Source organism: Ailuropoda melanoleuca, chromosome 14, assembly GCF_002007445.2.
Source record: "Ailuropoda melanoleuca isolate Jingjing chromosome 14, ASM200744v2, whole genome shotgun sequence".
Taxonomy (NCBI): domain Eukaryota; kingdom Metazoa; phylum Chordata; class Mammalia; order Carnivora; family Ursidae; genus Ailuropoda; species Ailuropoda melanoleuca.
In genome coordinates, this window is record NC_048231.1 from 14,640,211 (window position 1) to 14,660,831 (window position 20,621).

Consider the following 20,621-nt stretch of genomic DNA (forward strand, 5'->3'; position numbering starts at 1 on the left):
CTCCTGATATAAAATGCCTGCTATAAATCTGAAACATTCATTTTAAACAGGTATGAGGAATTATTCCTGTAGCAAAACATTTTTAGCTGAAAAGCGACTTAAAAGGGGAGAAAAAGCATTGCTAGATAACATCCTGAGTCCCATTTCAGGATTTCCTAACATTTTATAGTAAGTTAATACTTATGTCTATTTAGCCTTCTAACAGCTGCCTTGTAGAAAACATGCAAAAATGGAATATATCCAAAGGTTCTGCAATTTAAACTCACATAGTATGCTATAAAGCTTAAAGAGTAATTAAAGTTTGATTTTTTTTAGTGACACAGGGAAGTCTTCCTAAAAAAGAGAATATAGAGCTTAATTACACTGAAATTTGTATATGTATCAGAAAAACAAGACAACAGAATTTTTAAATACTTTTATTCATATATATGTATTTTGATAACTTCAAATTTAGAACACTTAGCATGAACAAGAACTACTATTCAATGACAAAGATTTAAAATGGAATAAAATGGGGGAATAGATAATGTAACTGGTTCTTATTAACCTCCCCATGCTATTTACATCTGTATCTTGTACAGAGAAGAATGGATTTACACAATTCTAGAATTGCAGTATTTTTCTAACACCCCATTCCATAGTCTCAGAACACTTTCAATTAAACTGATCCAGATGTTTCAAGATGAAAAATAAGAAATTTGCTTTGTAAGGCTGAATAACTAAATAGTATCTAATTAAGTCACATTTCTTTCCATTAATATAAATTAAGAGCAATTTATTGTAAACACAAAAACTATTCACGATATTAGAAACAACGGCTCATATTTTTACCGAACACTTCTTGTGTTTGCCAGGCCCTGTGCTTAACATCTCAACATGCAATTTCACACTTAATTACCTCAATGGGAAGTGTCACGAATTCACATGTTTTTTACAACTGATGATTGCCACAACGACAGCTTGCACTGAGCGCTTGTGTACAGGTCTTTACCTGGCATTGCAGCTAGTATGACTCCCTCGTAGCAGCTCAGGGTGCTCATTGGCACGATTGTACTAATGTAACATGAATACCCAGGCCTGACCCCACCCCACCCCCCAAAACAACAGAACGTGGCGAAGTCTTTACAATTAAGACACACCCTGTAAGACAGCACGGGGACAAGGAAAGCAGCTGTGATCTCCGTCTGCACTGCAGCCCGACTCCTGGGCCTCAGAAGTGCCCCTCCAGACCTAACTGCAGGAGGGCGGCCTCAGCCTCCTCCTCCTCCTCCTTGGCCTCCTCCTCGCGGATCTGCACCAGCAACTGGAAGAGGTTAGGGGCAGGCCCTTCCGCAGCCCCCGTCAGCCACAGCTGCCTGCGGATGGCCCCGCTGTGGTTGGCCCCGGCAATGACCTGCTCCAGGCGAGCCTGGTTCACGTTATCTTTATCTATGGCCCCCTTCTCCACCACCTTCTGCAGAAGAGGCTCCAGACGAATGACATACGCAGATAACTTTTCTCCCGGGTTCTGGTAAGTGTTCAGAAATCTGACCTGCGCATCCCTAGAGCTCTCGACGCTCCCAAACACCTGCTCAAGCGCCTTCAGGCATTCGGCAGTGGTTATCGAAGGGTTGTTAGTCTTCAGGATGCGGATGACATCAGCGGCAGGGCCTCTAAGACTCTCCATCAACCGCCGCCTCTTTTCTACATCAGACACCTGCCACTCCTCTATGACCTCATTAGTGTGTTCCAGCCAGGGATCAAAGGTCTCCTCCCCAGGCCCTGGGATGTCCCTCCCAGAGAACAGCGTCAGCTTCTTGTACCATATGGACTCAACAAGAGGCTGAATAACGCTATCCAAAATATAGTTTAGCATCTCTGCTGGCATATCTGGGCCTGGGGTCGGAGCGGGGTTCTGAAACCCAAGGACGCGGGCAACATCTTGCACGGTCCACCCCTCTCTCGCTAGGAAGAGGTGCAACCTTTCCAAAAATTCAGCATCGGAAGTCGGGGGTTTAAAGACCACTTTCCAGACCCCTCCTTTACCCGGCATCTCCCTGGGGATCGCGGCGTAATCGACAGCGCCAGTGAGCTCTAACAAGGCTGCTTTCGCATTCTCTTCCCTCCAAAACATTCTCCCAAGCACTCGATAGCGCACCTGAGGCATCGCAGCCTGGAGAGTCTCTTCGATTTCAGCCTCATCACAGTTCACTGGGATCCCCCAGACCAGCAGGGCTCTCTGGGAGTTGACATCCATCCCCCTGCACCAGTCTTCCAACAGTGTCATCGCCATTTTCCCAACTATCAAGGGCCCCAATTCTATAAATACAGATTAGACTGTGGCTCCCTGTGCTCTAGGACTCAGGACAGCAGCAGACACTCCCCCCAATATGCCCGAGGGAGGCAAGCTTCACGCAATCACAATTAACAAATGACACCAGAGTCCTGCTCTTGTCCTTTTCGCTGCCCCCTCCAGAGTCACTCCGTCGTCTCGTTCTCGGAGGGAGCGTCTCGGAGGCTCAGGCAATCAGTAACGCTTCCGCCGCCACCTTGCGTCTCCGGTCGGGGTCCGCTGCCAGGGTCCCCCACCTGCAGGCAGGGTGTCGCGTCGCAGCGCAGAAGGCGAAGAGCGAGGGCGGGTGGCTAAGGCTGGAGTCGCAGGGCTGGAGGGGTGCTGGGGTGTGGTTGCGGGGCGTGACCACCTTCTACTTGCAGCCGGGGCGCCGGGCACTCGCTGCTCCTCCCGGAGACGATCCGGCGTTCGTCGTCGGAGCCCGGCCTCCGGTCGGGCGAGGAGCGGCTGCTTTGCAGACGAGGGCTGTGCGGTCCCGGAAGGAAGACACAGTTCTGAGGTCTCAACGGCGGCGGCCAGGCCAGCCAGCAGGCGGCTTCTTTGCAGACCGAGTGACGGCTCCAGGAGGCGAGGGGGGCGAGGGCGGCTGAGGACCGAGGACACACGCCAGCCAGCGGAGGCGCCAGAAGGACGGGGAAGCGAAGCTACAGGCGGCGGAGGCAGGGGCGGGCAGGGGCGGCCGTGCGCCGGCTGCCACGGGCTGCGGCGATGTGGCGCAGCTCCACTGCCAGGTCGTCCGACCCGCAGCCGGCGGAGGCGTTACTGCCGCAGTGGGGGGCGGGGCCGGCTCCGGGAGCGGCTTTCCGCCGTGTCCCGCCCCCGTGGCTGAGTGTAGCCATGGCAACGGTGGCCTTGACGACGGGAGTTCCGCGCGCTCCCGCGGTTCGCGGGGTCGAGCGGTTGCCAAGGTGCTAGCGAGGCGCCCCGGGCACGGCTTACTCTGATCGCGCGTTTCCTTTTTCACATTTTCCAAATTTTTTTTTTTTAAACAAAGCACCGTGTTTACAAGATAATATAATTCTGTTGTGGAGTGAAGGCGTTATTGTTGAAATACGTCCGTCAAGGCGACTGGTCTACCGCTGCGTAAGAAAATATTGTTTTGAGCACCGCGGCTTCCCAGTGCCACCTGAGAGCATTCTGAAGCCTCCATACTTCATCTCAACGAAACTAACACGTGGGAAGTGTGTCGTGTCCATATTTTTGTGTGAGACACTGAGTTGAGACGTTTTCTTGTCTAAAATTTTGTAAAAATATCTGTATCTATTCAGTAATCTTTGTAGCCAGGCAAACGCTAGCATGTAATTTTTCTTGTCCTGGCATCATTGACAGAGAGGTGATAAAAGGGAATCCTTGTGGTTCAAAAATGTCAAGTAATCCCCTGCAAGCAAAACGGGGCCTACTTAACGTCAATCCCAGGTGGTGAAAATCTCCCCAAAAGAACACAGCATTCAACTCTGAATTTTTAAAACCTTATTTAATAAAAGGTTTAAAGATACAGAAGAACATTCAAAAGTAAATAAGTTACATGGGTACATTACAATCACATCCGCAAGATTTACTTTAGTGTGTTATTTTTTCTTTTTTATAAAAAGCACACAAAAAATAAAATCTTCAGTCTGGTCTATCACAACTGTACAGCAAAAGAGGTAATATTTATATATATATATATATATACACTATTTTAATATGTAACAGTCTTTTTAAAAAAGGGTGCCACAGGCAGCAAACACACAAAAGGCAGTGTCTGATCATGTTTTTTTCCAAAATAAAAGGAATATACTTATTTATATGCTATTAAAATATTTGTACAATAATTACAGACTGTCAAGGCTGTTCCTGTGCTGTCCCCTCCAAACAAGGCCTTCAACTTAGAGACAAATGAGGGAAAGGTGAAACAGCTGCAAATTGTTAGAGGCAAGTATTAACACAGCAAAATATGGGGAGGACATACAATTGTTTTATAAAAATATGCATACTTCCTGTAAACCTAAGGAATTAGGCTTGCCAGTCTGGTAATAAATACCGTTCGAAAAAAGAGAGCCCCAGTGAAAATATATTGAAACAGCTGAGGCTTGAATATGTGTTGTATTCCTCCTTCATTTTAACATCTGGCACATGAGAAGAAAGAGGTTAGGTCACTGAGGCAGTTAAATATAGGGGATCTCTTTAGACATAAGCAGCACACGACCTCTGTGCCAGGGGTGGGGGGGTGGCAGAAGGGATGAGGGTGTACCTTAGCTGTGAGGGGGGCTGCTGAAGGCATGGAGGACAGTGTGCGGAAGCACAGTCTCCTTGGGTGGGTAAGAGACCTCAGAAATGGTCTGGAACACAGGCACTAGGTTAGTTTCATGCCCTTAGCTAAGTGTTGATGGAGATGGTGTGGGGAGGGCATTATAAAGCTGGAGGTGTTTGTCATTTAACTTCTTAAAGCAAAAAGCTCTGAGTAGAAGAGAGAAAAAGAAAAAAAACCCCAAAAGACGAGCCTATTGTGTTCACAGGGAGAAAGCACCATAAAGGATATACCTATCCCAGCTCCTATGGCTGCACCTACTTTACTGGCAGGTCACTTGGAACAATGGCATCTGCCCTCTACACATTTTAACTTTCACCTTGTATTCTAGATATGAATCCATCATGGAGCATGAGCCCTTCTAAAAAAACAGCGTCTGGTGGAATTAATACAGAGGTACCAGCTTGATTTTCTCCACCAACATTCACCTAGTCTGATTTCTATGAGCTTAGAAGAGGAGATTCACTTTAAATGAAGGAGGTTCCTCTTACCACGTGTCCACAGAGGGGCCTGAAACTAAATACTATTTAAATAGAAAAAACCTCGGGAAACATAAGTAGCACTTTGGGGCGAAGCTCTGAAGGCACTCTTATTACACAAGTGATTTAGAAGACAGCCTAAATTTGCCACCCTCCTGTTTCCAGAGGGTATACTAGATTTTTGCAGTCTTGGGATCTTGAAGAAGCCTTTGGGGAAAACTAAATGGGAAGCTGAAGATCTAGGTAGCTTCCTGGACCTGGCGGGGAGAAGAATGTTGTTACTCCCATCACTGGGGTCCTGAAGAACCGTATTAATGCATAAATGAATGCTGAAGAACACCTGTTAGTGCATAGTTTAGAAACAAAACTCTCTCCCTATTCCCAGCCACCAAACATGGCGCCTTTAGGCTATCTTGTAAGGAGAGTAGCAGAATTTTTAGCTCCTTCCTAACCTGACCTGTCATATACTTGCAGTCACTTGGAACTTTTAACACAACTAAGGCTGAGTAACAAGATCAGAAAAATAACTCAGCCGTCCTATAGGACTGGCAAGTGATGGGGCCTTTAGAACCTTCCAGCCCTCCACTTCAGTGACTCCACGCCAAATATGGCCTCGCCAAGCCAGAAACAAGACTAGAATTCTGACTCCAGCCAATCCCCTCAGGCAATTTGAAAATACAGACAGAGAAGAGGTAGCAATAAGAACGGCCTTTGATCTCTCTTGCTTCTGCTAGTCTTTGTGTGGCTTTGGTGACACCTTACACCCTTCCACCCTCTTTCAGTGCTACCATCACTCCTAATGGCAAGAGCTTCCAGAGCAATGAGGTGAGGGACCTTAGGGTCTTGGGAATGGGGGGCGGGGTGGATGCCGAGAAGGTGCCTTGTTTTGGGATAAATGCACTTGGGCCTCGGGAAAGCAGGAGGCCCCTGGTCCCTGAGAGGATGTTAAAAATTAAATATTAAGAATAAATAAATAGCTCCCAAATGACACAAGTCAAGGAATGAAGGCTCCTGTCCACTCTGGTTAGGAGACCTCCCCCTCCCAGGGAAGGATCCAGAAATCTCCAGCATGCAGGGCTGGGGGCTGGGCTGTGGCTATTTGCGCTAGACCAGGTGGGATGGGGTCAGAGGGCAGCTGCCAAGGGCAGGACAGAGCCAGGGAGGGAACTTGCACCAAGGAGGAGCAGGCTGGACCCCAGAGAAGCTCCCTTAGGCAGGGCCCAGAGGTGTTTGGCAAAAAGGCGAAAGCAGCAAGAGCCAAAGTTTACCGAAAAGTTCCCTCCAGCCCAAGCCTGCAGCTCCGACCGCTGCACGGTTCCCCCGCCCTCCCGCAGGCTGAAAGCTGGAGAGGAGCCCCGGCCCCTCCCCCAGACATTTGAGACAACTTTTCAGCCCCAGCAGGCTGCGAGCAAGCAGCAAAGGGACAGGTACCCGTCCTCTGACCTACAGGCATTCTGGTAGCTTTCCTCCCACAGGAGGCGGCCTGAGGACAGGGTCACTGGAGCGGCAAAGGCCTGGCCATTGTGTAGGGGACAGCACAGGTACCGGCACTCCCTCCGGGGGAGTCCCTTCTGCCGGGGGCTTGGGGCAGGGCCTGTGCAGCCTTCGCCTTCGAGGTCCTCTGGGGAGGGTGAGCTCGTCCTTGGCTCTCCGGTGAAAGAGGTCCCGGCGTGGGCAGCAGAGGTCCCGGCGTGGGCGGCGAGGAAGGCCCTCCACGGTTCCAGGAAAGCATAAAGGCGACTTCCGACACTGAATGCAAGAGAACTGGATCCTGCAGCCCTGAAGGCTGCTCCTGGGCCTTTGATAAATAAAAGAGCCGTTTATTTTATTGTCTCGTTTTAAGGAGGAAAGTCCACGTGATCGCTCCTCTCTCCCTCTGGCGGTCCCAAGGTGCGCGCAAGACCTCGGGCAGGCGGGTGCGGGGAGGGCCGGAGTCCGGGGACAGGGCCGTCAGCCCCTCTCCCCCGCGCCGCTCTCCTCGCGCAGGGCCGCCTGGTGCGGAGAGGCGGCAGCCGCAGTGGCCGCAGCGGCCGCCGCCTCCTTCTCCTTCTGCCTCAGAGCGGCAGCCTTCTTCTCCTGTTCTGCGTGGCTCTTCATGTGGGCGCTGCGGCTCTTCACCTTATAAAACACCCTGTAGCAGGGCAGGAGGGGCTCAAATCAGAGGGCCGTCACCACCCACCCTGGCACGACTGGGCTAGAGAGCGCCCTCGTGCACGCCTATTTGTGCAGTGTGCGAGTGTGCACCCGGCCTGGGCGCCCCGGCCCTGCCTGACAGGCTCGGGCCACACGGCCCACCCCCACCCTCCTCCCAGGGAACGGATGGGTTCAGCACCATCGTCCCTCTTCTCAGAGCCGCCAACTGACATCACTGCCCTAGAAACCCTGGTTGCCAATAAGGAGACAAGATAAAAGCTCCGAGTACCTCTCCCCTCTCCCTCAGAAAGCACATTTCCCTGCCCCGCCCCCCGGGGCCCGCCGTGACCACCCTGCTAGGTCCCAGTGGAGGCAGGGCCTACCATCTTACCTGCCACACTTTTTACAAGGGAAAGTGTTCTCCTGATTTTGGGTCTTATTAAATGTCTCTGGTTTTTTCTTCTTCTCCGAAAAAGGTAGCGCCCTCCGTGACTTCCCTGCCCCCTCCCTTGGCTTCTCGGAGGCTTGGCCGCCAGCTGACCCAGGGGCATTTGATTCATGGCTTCGGAGGATGAGGATGTCATTGGCCTGGAGAGGATCAGACAAGGAGAGGTGAGAGATCTGGGAAGGAGAGGTTCCTGAACGCTGCCATCTGCAGAGGGCTCTTAAAGGTCTACACTCCTGCCAAACGGTCCCCTAGAATCCACTTGAATCCTTTCAGTGACAAGAGACTCACCGCTTTTTGGCAGCCCATTCTGGTCTTTGGCCAACTCTATCTTTACAAAGCTGTTGGTACAGTCATTCTGTGGGACAGCCCTAGCTGCCACAGAACTTCTCCATGCATCTATCTGACAGGGGCCCTAAGTGTCTCAATGAATGATGTTTGCATGTTTTCAGTCATTTAACCATTCATTCATGCCTTAGTTCCAGAAATGAGATTCAAGTCCATGTGACTGTGCCAGATGCTGGGGATACAGAGGTGACAGATAGGAACCCTGGTCTCAGAGAGCTCACAGTCTAGTGAAAGGGACAGACAACATGAGCCACCAGGGGAAATGCCAAGCAGACAAGCAGACGGCCGAGAGTAGAGGACCCCGGCGCAGAGCTGGAGAGGTGCTGCTCAGGATATAGGAATCATGGGCCTTGGGTTAGGGGAGCCTCAGATGGCCATTAGAAGTCGTAAGTATGTGCACGGGTTGACCCTCACTGGGAAGTATTCACAAAAGTCAGCAGAACTCGATGAAGCTTGTACACAGAGCACAGCTCTTGGAGAAGGAGCAGAGCCAAGTCTCAGAAGGGAGGAAACAGCTGTGTGACTACAGTCGGGGGCAGGGTGGGGGGGCGTCTTCCTGCAAGCATAAGTGTACAACACAAATTTTTTTTTTAAGGATCTCCTGGTAGTTCCCTAACAGGCCCTGCCCATCCCTACTCTCTTTTGGGAGAACCTCTCCCTGACAAGGGACACCTCTGGCCAGTATGTCTTGCTTCTTGGTCTGCGATATGGTAGACAGAAGACCTCAGGCAAGTCACTTAGAATCTCTGAACCCAGTGTCCTCTAGCTTCCAGGTAGGGGTTAACACTTCATGGAGTTACCGTGAGGAATCAACAAGAGAGAATGGGCAGGAAGGCATTGTGCGGAGAACATGTGTGAGGGGCCGTTGTTGTTATTCTCACGGGCTCAGCTTGTTCTTGTCAGATGTTCTTGGTGGGGACACAGCTCTCTTAGGGGGAACCTGCCTGACCTACAACTCATAAATGCTTGCCCAACGTCCCACACACCTTTGAGGTCTTCACAAAGCCTTCTTCTTGAGTCTCAGATCCAGAAGCATTGTACTATAAAATTTAACAACAGACTTTGGAGTCAGGCTGCTTACTAGTTGTCTTACCTAGGGGCCTCAATTTCCTCATCTGAAACATGGGAATAATGACAGTACCTACCACACAGGGTTATGAGGATTAAATGAGTTAAAAGCATAATGTACTTAGTACACTTCCTGCTGGGACAATGATCCCCATCATCACCATGTTCCTGTCCTGCCCCCCTTCCCTCCTGCATCCCCAGGCCCAGCTCCAGCCCTCCTTCTGGCCCTGGACTCCCCCACTGGAGGTCACACTTACCGACTCGTTGGCCTGTAGTGTCTGTGTGGCTTTGACAGCCGCTGCCCTCCGGCTTCGCTCTCGCCCCTCTTCCTGCTCTCCCTTCTCCTGCATCTCTGGCACCTCGTCCTCCCCCTCCTTCCTGGTCTCCTTTACTTCCCTCTTGGACTCCAGCCTCTCTTCACTTGGAGACTCTCTTCTGGGAGGAGGCACCCTAGGGAACTTCTGGGAAGTCTACAGGGGACAAGAACGAGGGCAGTGAGCCTGGAGCTCGGTTCCACAGCCATACCGCCCTGATTCTGACCCAGCCACGGGCCACTAGCCCCTGCTTGTCCTGCTTGCCTGGCCTGGCCTGGCCCAGCACGGCCTCCCGTGCTATAACTCTGTATCCTCCCCGTGCTAGTCTGCCTAGGAAAGAAGATGGAGTCTTGGAAGCCCTCAGGAAGAGACGGAGCACTTGAGACTGAGTTAGGGGCAGGGAGGGAGCATGCCAGTCCAAGAGATACATCCTTCAGCAAGGTGGTCTGGTGGGGCCAGGCAGCAATTCTGCAATTCTGAACCACCTCTGTAATGCTTTCGGGACCTGTGCCCACTTCCCATCTGCACAATGGGGACCAAACCACTCCCTGCTTAGCGCAGCACGGCAGCAAGTGTGGACTTCGAACCCCAAGATGATGTTAGGTGGATACATGGACAGAGAATTAAGTAACAGTCCCTTCTCAATGATGATGTCAAGGACAAAGTTTCCAGTTGGATCTTAACGTGTCTTTTATACTTTTCCAGATTTAATTAAACAGAGATCAGGCCTGAGACTCAGGGCCTTGGCAGGTAAGAGTATCTACCTCAAATTTAGTAACATTGTTTGATTTTCATTATTTATTTATTTTTACTAGTACCTTCTATGGCAAACAATACTGGTTTTCTATTTACGATTGTGATATAATGCTTCTCTTCTGAGTAAAAAATGAGTTGATTTAAAGAAAAACATGAAGCAGTAGCACAGGGAGTGACAAAATCAGCAACAGCGACGTGTGGGAGGGATGCAGGGAGGACACATTCGTGGCTGTATGAGAATGACTTCAGTCTGGGCAGCAGTGTTAGAGATCTGCTATGACGGGACAGTAAGTCAGCGCTGGTGCAAATACTGTGGGAAGACTCCCCGAGGTGTGCCTCCACATAATCTATTATTACCATGACACTGGCAGACAGAGAGGGGCACCTAAAAGGTCCAGGTCCAGTGCCCAGGACATCAGCTCCTTGGGGCTGTCAGGGACACTGCCTTCCTCTCTCTGCCCTCCAGGGACTTCCAGAGGGCCTGGCCTCAGGGTCCCAACTCAAGCCCTGGCCCCAGACACAGCCAAGGCTCTAAGCAGCTGAGGCTGGGAAGGGAGTCACCTTAATGTCCACTTCAACCTCTTCCTGGGCCGATTTCTCGTCACTCGTATCCACATCCCCGAAGGTTAACGTCCCATTGCGGCCAATTTTCACCTGCTTCTTGTAGGTGTAGTAGAATTCCACGCACTGGGCCACGGTCTTGGTCTGGATCTGGTTTGAAGCCAAAACTGAGGTCAGAATTCCCAGTTTAGCTCACCTGCCTGGGGATATGCCAGCCTTTCCTGTCCATGCATGTCCCCACTCAACCTCTGCAAAGGCTAAACCCAAGAAACCCGGGAAATACAACCATTTCTCCAATGCCTACTCTGAACAAAAAAAACACTGACCAATGTTTCAGCACTATTAAAAAAAAAAAAAAGCTAAAAAGCTAAAAAAGCTAAAAAGCTAAAAGCAATATGAAGCCATTGGGGGAGATCTGAATAGGGATTGCATATTAGAGAATATTATTTTATCAGTTTAAATTTCTTGGGTATGATGAAGGTATTGTGCCTTTGCAAGAGAATATCCTTGTTTTTAAGTGATATTTGGATCAAGTGTCATGATGTCTGTAACTTACTTTTAATGATTAGTTAAAACAGAGGGAGAGGAAATAGAGTGTATATACATTTATATACAGACAGAGAGAGAGAAAGCAAGTGTGGCAAACGGTAACAACTGGTAAATGTAAATGAGGGGTATGTGGGTGTTCATTGTACTATTTTTTCAATTTTGTTCTAAGTTTGAAATTTTTCTTTTTTCTTTTTCTTATTTTAAAGATTTTATTTATTTATTTGACAGAGATAGAGACAGCCAGCGAGAGAGGGAACACAAGCAGGGGGAGTGGGAGAGGAAGAGGCTCGATCCCATAATGCCGGGATCACTCCCTGAGCCAAAGGCAGAAGCTTAACGACTGCGCCACCCAGGCGCCCCTGAAATTTTTCAAAATAAAAAGTTCAGGGTGAAAAAGTCTGGACACCATCCACATTCAGACCCAGCCAGACCTGGCAACACAAGCTTCCTTCACCCATCCAGGCAACAGTGTCATTCCTCTCCAGGGAGCAACATCGGACAAGTGAGGCTAGAGAACTGTTAAACTGTCCTGTGTCAAAGAGGGACTCAAGGGAGACTAACAAAGCTCTGGAAAACCTAAAAAGGAAGCAGAAGGCCCAAGTCTTACTCCTAACTCTGCCACGAAATGGCTGTGTGACCTTAGGCGAGTCTCTTCATGTGTAGAGGACTTCCAACAGGCCTCCCAGGCCTCTGAAATCCTAGCATTCCCAGGTCACAAATCCATCTGGCTGCTGGGTTTAATTTCTGGACTGGTTTCCCACACACAGAGGCTGTTTGCTCTGCATCTGCCCTTTCTGCCCCAGGCTTCCAGAATGCTCAGCCAACTGTGGGGCTGCAGAGGGAGCTGGGGAGTCCTGTCCACAGAGCCCAAGGTGTCAGTGACAGTCCTCTGTGCCCAAGGAGGAAACAGATATGCGCCAATCTCACAGGAATGGCCAAGTCACAAGTGTATTAATTAGATCCTGTTTAGCTTTTGCTATCAATTCTGTCTGATCATCCATATGACTGATGGTCTGCTCTTTTCATTAAGGCGTTAGGGGCACCACAGTGAGTTTCACAGGCATGTACTTCGCAGAAATATTGCCCAATCTGAGAACGCAGTGTTACTAAAACCCAGCAAATGACTGTCCTCACAACAGGGCCCTTGTAGGAGAGTTCATCAGCACGTTGCCCAGTCCCCAGAGCTGTCCTGGCACAATCCACAGTTCCCGGAGGAGAGAACACATTCTTGGAAACCCTCTTTCCTCAGCAGTCCACAAGGCTCAAATTTTGTGAGGCAGGGCTGCGGGGAAGATGCAAGTCCTGGGATTAGCCAAGCACTCTTCTTCTCCCAGAAGAACATGGGGAGAGGACTAGATAAATTCAGTCTAGGAAAACCAGGCTTGGCTTCCTCTATTTGGTCAGCTGAGTTACTGGAAGGAAGTCCTGGGTCTGACAGGAAGGGGGCAGTGGCCCTCGGGTCAGTTACAAAGTCCCTTGCTGGCGTTGGCTCTCAGTTCCCCTCATTCTTACAGTGACCTCTCTTCCACATACTGATTGTGGCTTTTGAAGTACTCCAGCCCCTTGGGGAATGGCTCACATCTGCCTGCAGCCCTCCTTCTCTTCCTGTTCTCCCTGGGGCAAGTCACTCCCTGCAGTCGGACCTCGGACCTCGCTGGGTCTGCCCACTCAGGCCTCCCTCTGAGGTCCCAGAGCAGTTAGATCCCTAACCTGAGGGAAGAAGGCTTGGAACCAAGGGGAGGAAAGGCCCAATCTTCTCCCCTTGTTTTGTTTGGAAAAGTGTCTTGGGGGATCCTGAGCGGCATTAACCTGACTGCTTTCTCAGAGGGCCTGGTAAGGGACTGCAGGCCCCCCCTGAGGGAGCCCCCCATCATGCAGCCAGTTCCTGGCTTTCACTCGCCCCTAAAACAGAGCCCCAGCTTACCAGCTTCTGCACCAGGAAGAAATCCTTCTTGTAGATGGCAATGCCCTTGTTGAACAGCTTCCTCTCCGCCATCTTCCACTGGTCAGAGCCTGTGGGGTCGAGAGGGAGCCGAGGTACTGAGGTGGATGGGGCTGTGCACACTGCAGGGGGCGATCCTGGCCACAGAGAAGCTTGAGGGCATCCGCCCTGGACTCTGCAGGCATTCAGAGCGGGAGCCACATCCTGCTCGAGCCACGTACTAGCCTCTGGGCCTCACTCTCCTCACTCGTGAGCTGGGAGCTCGTGACAGAAGCTACCGCAGCAGCCATGGTGCAGACTGCATGAGGTAATGCTGTGGAACCCTTGATGCTCTGCCTGGCACAGACGGGATGCACCGCCCGACAGGGATGGGAGACAGTGGCTGCTATGCATTCGATCAATGTCCCTTTTAAAGCACAGTGCCCAGCATGGGACATGGCCCTCTAGGGGTTGCCTAAGTTCCAGGCACCTGAGGCTAGTTGAGATGGCACTCCCTAGACTCCTGTCCCTTGCACCTTGCCATGGACCTTTCTGCCTGCACGGGCTCCCACCTGCCCACACCTTTCTCCCTTCCCGTCCAGGGCACAGGGAGCCCCTTGAGAACTACCCCAGCTTTGGCGTCAGAGCCTTCACTCTGGCTCTTGGCTGATCCCCCCGCCCCAGCACGAAGCTGGGCCCACTGATGCTGGAGACCCCTGAGGCTGCAGGCCCCAGGCCCACCTGTGTAGTGATACGTTGCCAGGGGGTGGTCACGGGGCCGCAGCGGCTTCTTCAATAGCAGCTTATTCAGCGTTTCCTGAAGGGGAAGAGAGGAAAAAGGTCAGGGCCCTGCAGGGGTCTCAGGCTGAGCAACCTAGGCGCCAGGCAAACTCAGACGGCCTCTTCAGCACTGAGTAGTAGGGTGGGCCTTTATTTCTGCCCCCGCTTAACTGCTGAGGGACAAGAGGTCTGGCAGGATGGCGAGGTCATGGGGGGTGGGATTGCTCAGGAACCAGGCCACAGGCCTCTTAAGGGGGAACATGTGGCCCCCAGGACTGGAGGCCACAGGTGGAGAAAGCCCTCAGTGACAGCCTTTCTGAGGGTGGGGACTCACTGACCCAGACTCAGGGACTGGGGCGGACAGGAGGACCCTGTGCAGCCAAGTCTGGACTTTGGAACTAAGATTGCCTTGGGTGGAGCCCCTATCACCCCCAGCCTGGTCAGACCCTCCTGCCTGCCTCAGATCAGCATGTTAGCAGTCCTGGCTCCTGTACAGCAGACATGGGTCCAGGCCAGCCTCCCTGTGGGTCCCTCCCTCCACCAGGGCCGTTGTCTCACCAGGATGTCTCCCCTGGACTCATGCAGACAGTGCAGGGCCAGCTCCTGGTTGGTGCCAGCTCCAGGGAAAATACTAGAGCAGGCAGCTGTCAACAGGTCTTCCACTGGAGCAAGCGTGGGAAGGAGGGAGAAGAAATCACTTTCCGGGCCTAGCTCACCCACCTGGCCGACAGCCCACCTTCACCTCCTGGCCCCGGTCCCCTCTCACCTTGCCTCTGCTTCTCCCGGCTGCTCTCGAGGTCCTCCCACGGCTGCCACACCAGGTCGGCCTTGTGGGGGTCTGCAGCTGCCAGAGCGCGATCCCTCATCAAGGGGATCTCCGCTTGGAACCGGGAGCCCACATTGATCCGTCTGCAGGGGTGGAAAGGGCAGGGAGTGAGGCCTCACCTCGCGGCGATAGGGAATCTTTCTCCCTGGGATGGGAGAAGATGCAGGGGTAGCTGGCAAAGGCTGAGCATAGCCAGGCCTCAGCCGGGTATAAGGGCATTTGGCTTCCATGAGGACAGCCTGGGAGAGTGCTCCTGGTACGGCCACAAAGACAAGGCCCACATGTTGGAAAGGGGACCGAGCTGGTCCTTTCCTTTCCCTGTGACCTTCACACAGAAGCAGGGTGGGGACAGTAAAGCTCAGAGCCCACTGCAGAATTTCAGAGGCCCACTCAGCCCTCTGCAGGCCCCACACGACCCTCCTCTTCCTCATGGGGCCCGCATGCCCTGGACACCACTCGGCCACCCTCATGCCATGGGCCAGAGGAAGGGCTGCACTTACGGCTCGATGCTCACTGGGGTGGCCTCCCCCATCACAGAGAGGACAGGTGGGGGGACTTCAGCGCTATCTATGGGACAAAAGGCACATTGGTGAATGGCACCCTCCTCCCTTCAGCAAGACACCCCCCCCCCCGCCCCGTACGTGGCTGCTGTGTTTGCAGTGACTCACAGAGACTCACACTTGGAAATCAGGCACCCTGAATCCTGGCTCCTCAGCCTGCAACTGTGACAACTAACTGTGACTGTGCCAAGCATGTGGGTGCTTCTGTTTTCACACCTGCTGAAAGGGGCTACTACTACTCCCTCCTAGGGTTAATGCACGGACTGAATGACATCACGCACAGAGCCTCACCCTCAATAAATATTAGCTATTATTATTACTACTACTGCTACCCAAAGCGGGGTCCCTGGCCCTGGAGCTCCCACACTACAGAATTAACTCCAACATCTAACTGTGCTTGCTCTAGTCAAGGGGCTGCAACTTTGGGCACACTAGTGAGCTGGTGAAGGGGATCCCTGTTTCATACTTATCTTCTCACTGCCATGCTGAATTCTCTGCCTCAGTTTCTCCCGAGCTAATCTTACTGCTCTACGTGATCCAGACACTCCCTGGCTCCAAAACCAAAACCTTGCCTGACTCCCCTCCGCAGCCTGAGATAAAAGCTGAACTCCTGGCTCAGCTGGCTCGTGCAGTCCCCCTTCCATCTATGCCTCCCACCTACCCCCTTGCCCGGACCCCAGATCCCAGCAGACTGCTTACTCACGGCTCATCACTCTTCTGCACGTCCCACCTCCAGGCCTTCGTACCACTCATTGCCTCAGTCTAGTGGGCCCTCCCTGCCCCCTTCCTAGTTCAAGCTCAGCTCTAGCCCCACCCTCTCTTGAATGCTTTCTTCCCACCCCAGGCTAGGAGCCTCTGTAGGCTTTGGAGGTTGGGGTCAGCTTCACGCGTTGGCTGCTGATCCCACTCTGCTCACAACCTCTGCTTCTGCCTCCCAGGTTCCCATGTCAACTCCCTAGTGACCCTGTACTCTCTTTAGAACAGACCATGCTGTCCCTTGCACTGCTGGAGCCTTCACCAGGCCCAGTTCAATGCTTTACACCCAAGTACTTGGTAAATGCTCATGGGTGAGCGGGAGGCCTCCCTTTGCTGCCAGTCTGGTCTCTACAGTGACTTCTTCCTGCACAACCCAGGCAGGGAGAGAAGCTTCGGAGCTTGGAGGGTACGTGGGAGGCCAGAGAGTCAGCCAGCCCAGGGTGAGCCATTTCTCACCTACAGACACCAGGGGGCACCAGAGAGCTAGGCCAAGGGAGGTCAGGGTCAGAGGTTAATCTGGTGACGGCGCAGCCTCGCCCTTCTACCTCTGGTAGTGTTTACTCCCCCTGAATCTTCCACTACGCTAAGAGATAGGATTGTCCCATTTTCCAGAGGAAACAGATCCTTTTGTGGAGTGGGCAACATTTTTCAACAATTCATCGGCCAGGCCAGCCAAAATGTCTGCTCTTGGCCAAAACAACTGTTCAAGAGACCCAGGAGACAGGATCTCCCACGTAATGAGAGCAAACACGATGCTCCGGGCATGGTGTTAAGTGCTTTACGTTTGTTAAGAATCTGAACCTCACCGCAACCCTGTGAGGTGGCTAGTAGGTTGAACCCTAGGAAACGGCTACTTGTGGATCCAAAAATAGTTGAAATTGGCAATTTCATCATCAACCAAATACTACTAATACCTTCAATTAAATACTAAAGAAACCGAAGCCGAGAGGGTTTAAATGACTTGCACGAGTAATAGTAAATGGTAGAACTGGGATTTGAACCCGAGCAGTTGGGCTCATACCCCCCTCCCACACCCCTGCCTGTTCTTGAACCAGGACAATCTCCTCTTCTCTCTCAGAGAAGAGAGTGGAGCCCCTTTGCCCACAGTGTTTTAGCCCAATCTCTGGCAGCCTTATAAGTGGAGTCTCATCCCTGCCCACTGCCCTCCCTCCCCACATTCCCTGCCCCCATGGCCCCTGAGGGTGAGTCACTCACTAGACCGGAGCAGGGTACGATGGGCACTCTTTGGTGTGATGGGAGGAGGGGCTGGGATGCTGCTGGTTGACATGATGGCATTGAAATAGAGGCCGGAGCCTTCCCGCACAGGGCTGAGGATGGGGGGAGGTGTGTAGGGGGGTAGCTCAAAGCTCCGCTCAGAGGGGTGGTCGGCTAGGCGGACTGGAGAGCGTAGGTGGCTCTGGTATGGGGTGATGTTGGAGTAGACGGGCGGGGCAATGAAAGTGCCCGCCTTGGTGGGGATGATCAGAGGCTCAGGCCGTGGCCGCTGCTTTGGTTTCCGCACTGAAGTTTCCCCTTCCAACTTGACATTCATGTCCTCAGCCTGGAGAAGGAAATAGAACCAAGATGGCTTAGCCTCCTATGTGCTGGGAAAACTGAAGACTTGACCACTGCTTGTCAGTCTCACCTTTGGAACTTAGTCTGCCCACTACACCTGCCAAGGCAAGTCTGAGACAGGGAACAGGTCCAAAAACCCTTTTACTGTCTCCTCTAGGCTAGGGGTCGGCAAACTGTTTCGGTAAAGGGCCAGAGAGTAAACTTAGGCTTTGTGGGCTGCACGCCTGTCTCCATTACACATGCTGCTTCTTCCCTTTCTCCCCGTCCTTTTCAAATAATCCTTTTAAAATGTAAAATCCATTCTTAGGTCTGGATTTGGCCCACAGGCCCTAGTTCCCAACCCCTGTTCAAATAATCCTTTTAAAATGTAAAATCCATTCTTAGGTCTGGATTTGGCCCACAGGCCCTAGTTCCCAACCCCTGACGTGAAGTATGCTATTGGACAGGGAACTATAGTAGTTAAGGGTCCAGGCTCTGCAGCTGAATTGCTTGGAATGGGATCTGCCTCCTGTACTTACCCCCTAAAATTTCTTATCTTATCTGTGCATCATCATTTTTAACACGGGAATAACAAGTACCTACCGAATGGGTTAGCTATTAGGACAAAATGAATTAATACATGGAAATCGCTGAGAACAGCACCTGAGTAGTAATTATTCAATAAATACTGGCTGCTATCAAGCTGTGTATTAGATGGAGGTGCCTACTATGTGCAAGACCTGAGCTGGGCCTGGGACCACAAAAGGAACAAGATAGTCCTGCCCTCACAGAGCTTTTCCTCATGGTATCAGTCCTATGACCACAGACTAGCCCACTCACGGTGTCAGAGGGTAGCCCTCCGAGCTTATACTTCTCCCTGCTCAGTATGCCTCATGGGTCTCCAGATAGGATAGAGGGTAGGGCTGTAAGGGAAGGAGAGGCCTTTCTCTGCTCCATCTCTACCCTCTCCAAAGAGAATGGAGCCCTATGAGGATGAGCCCCATCTACACCATCTCCCTGGGTGCACAGCTGGCCAACAGGTGAGGCTGGCCACACTGACTGAGGTGGCCCGGGAACAGCAGGCTTTGTCCTCCTCCAAGGGTCCAGCTCCCACAACACCTTTCAGCAGAGGGCCTTGACTCTCCATGAGGTCTTAGCCATGTCCTTTACCCATCTGTGCCCTCTCTTCATTTCTACAGACTAGGAAGAAATGAAGTTTTTCATTCTTCTTCCCTTAGGGGAACAAGATGATTACACAGAAAAAAATGCAGTCGAGCCAAAGGCCCCCAAACTTGCTAGACAAGAAATCTAACATGAACTAAGCTAGCTGTAGTGATTTGTAATTTTATAATAAGGGAAATGGAATTAAACTGTTTGAATACTTGACAATATATATATTTTTTTAAGATTTTATTTATTTATTCAACAGAGACAGCCAGCGAGAGAGGGAACACAAGCAGGGGGAGTGGGAGAGGAAGAAGCAGGCTCACAGCAGAAGAGCCTGATGTGGGGCTCGATCCCATAATGCCGGGATCACGCCCTGAGCCGAAGGCAGACGCCCAACCACTGTGCCACCCAGGCGCCCCTTGACAATATTTTTTTGTATTGTTTTTGCAGATGTGATAATAGTACTGAGGTTATATGGAAGGGAGGGAAGGAGGCAGGGAGGGAGGAAGGCAGGGAGAAAGCTTATGTATAGTGTACTTCAGATACAAACCTAAGCATTTATGAATGCAATGATATGGTGTTTGGGATTTGTTTCAAAAACAAAATCCAGTGGCAGGAAGAAGTGGAAAAACAAGTTAAAAAAGAATGTCTACATTTTGAAAACCGTTAAAGCCAGGGGATGGCTAAATATTGAGGTTCATTTTACCACTCTCTATACTTTTGTGCAAGATTGAAAATATCTATAATACAAAGAAAAATAAATAAGTAAACAAATAACAACAACAACAACAAAAAGACAACCTCCTCCTAAAGCCTGGTGAAGTGAAAGTACCCATGGGTGGGGATTCAAGAGATTCAAATTCCAGGGCGAGCTCCGTCATTACTTGGCTGTATGAACTTAGGTATGTTCTCGCCTTTTCTGGACCTACTTCCTCATCTATGAAATGGGCATGTGGAGCTGTGGAGTTCCTCCGGCTCCTTTTAGCCATCCTCAGGACAAGCTGAGGCCTCTAGCCTCCAACCTCTATCACAACCAGAGAATAAGACCCCAGAGAGTAGAGACTGAGCTGCTCGTGATAATCTTAAAGCACCCCTTTCTATTATGAAGGACAGGCTCGCAGGCCCACTCTCCAGCTGGGAACAATGAACAAATCCAGATTCTATATAAAAACCACATTTCTGAAGGTAGCAGAGAGTAAATCAGTCGGCAAAGTCTTGAAGAACCAAGATACAGGAAAAGAAGTAAAGTGAAAGGGATGGGCAGCGTTTGAAGCTGCGCCTTCCCTAGAGGTGGCTGCATTACTGGAAGAGGTAACTGGGATGCTGGGAAAACTAAATAGAGTTTTTAACAAATCCAAGGAGCTAGCAGAATAAAAATAGGGCTTTAGACCTTGCCAAGGCAGGAGAGCCTGATAAATCCCCAGGCTTTGGACTGGGGCTCCAAAGGGCTAAATCCTCGGAATAAAGGTGAATCAGAAATAGACTAGTCCTGGGGCACCTGGGTGGCTAGTTGTTAAGCGTCTGCCTTCGGCTCAGGGTGTGATCCCAGGGTCCTGGGATCCAGCCCCGCATCGGGCTCCTCCACTGGGAGCCTGCTTCTTCCTCTCCCGCTCCCCCTGCTTGTGTTCCCTCTCTCGCTGGCTGGCTCTCTCTCTGTAAAATAAATAAATAAAATCTTTAAAAAAAGAAAAGAAAAGAAATAGACTAGTCCTCACATAGAATAATGTTCAACTTAAAATCATCTCATCTCAATCACTGTTTAATTAAAATAACTCAGATTGC

The 20,621-nt window shown here is 51.2% G+C and overlaps 2 protein-coding genes across 4 annotated transcripts in view; both read right to left on the reverse strand.

Annotated features, from left to right (window-relative positions):
• Positions 1-824: 824 nt before the first annotated feature.
• On the reverse strand, positions 825-3,161 carry PNMA1 (PNMA family member 1). The gene has a single exon (XM_002914683.4). The coding sequence runs from the start codon at positions 2,270-2,272 to the stop codon at positions 1,211-1,213; it is 1,062 nt and encodes a 353-aa protein (XP_002914729.1). The 5' UTR covers positions 2,273-3,161; the 3' UTR covers positions 825-1,210.
• Positions 3,162-6,765: 3,604 nt separating this feature from the next.
• MIDEAS (mitotic deacetylase associated SANT domain protein) overlaps positions 6,766-20,621 on the reverse strand; it is a 38,272-nt gene continuing 24,416 nt past the window's right edge. Inside the window, exons 4-13 of one of the 3 annotated variants that reach the window (XM_034643230.1) lie at positions 17,334-17,679; positions 15,303-15,369; positions 14,743-14,885; positions 14,535-14,638; positions 13,938-14,013; positions 13,200-13,288; positions 10,727-10,876; positions 9,353-9,565; positions 7,626-7,822; positions 6,766-7,232 (exon numbers count right to left, since the gene is read on the reverse strand). In XM_034643230.1, the coding sequence (XP_034499121.1) occupies positions 7,052-7,232; positions 7,626-7,822; positions 9,353-9,565; positions 10,727-10,876; positions 13,200-13,288; positions 13,938-14,013; positions 14,535-14,638; positions 14,743-14,885; positions 15,303-15,369; positions 17,334-17,679 (1,566 nt within the window). In that variant the 3' untranslated portion in view covers positions 6,766-7,051. Of the gene's footprint in view, positions 7,233-7,625; positions 7,823-9,352; positions 9,566-10,726; positions 10,877-11,557; positions 12,558-13,199; positions 13,289-13,937; positions 14,014-14,534; positions 14,639-14,742; positions 14,886-15,302; positions 15,370-17,333; positions 17,680-20,621 lie in introns of those variants that run through there. The other 2 variants (XM_034643231.1, XM_034643232.1) reach the window with 2 other exon arrangements.

Excerpts from the sequence above, each read along its gene's own strand:
- PNMA1 (XM_002914683.4), bottom strand. The coding sequence starts at position 2,272 with ATGGCGATGACACTGTTGGAAGACTGGTGCAGGGGGATGGATGTCAAC.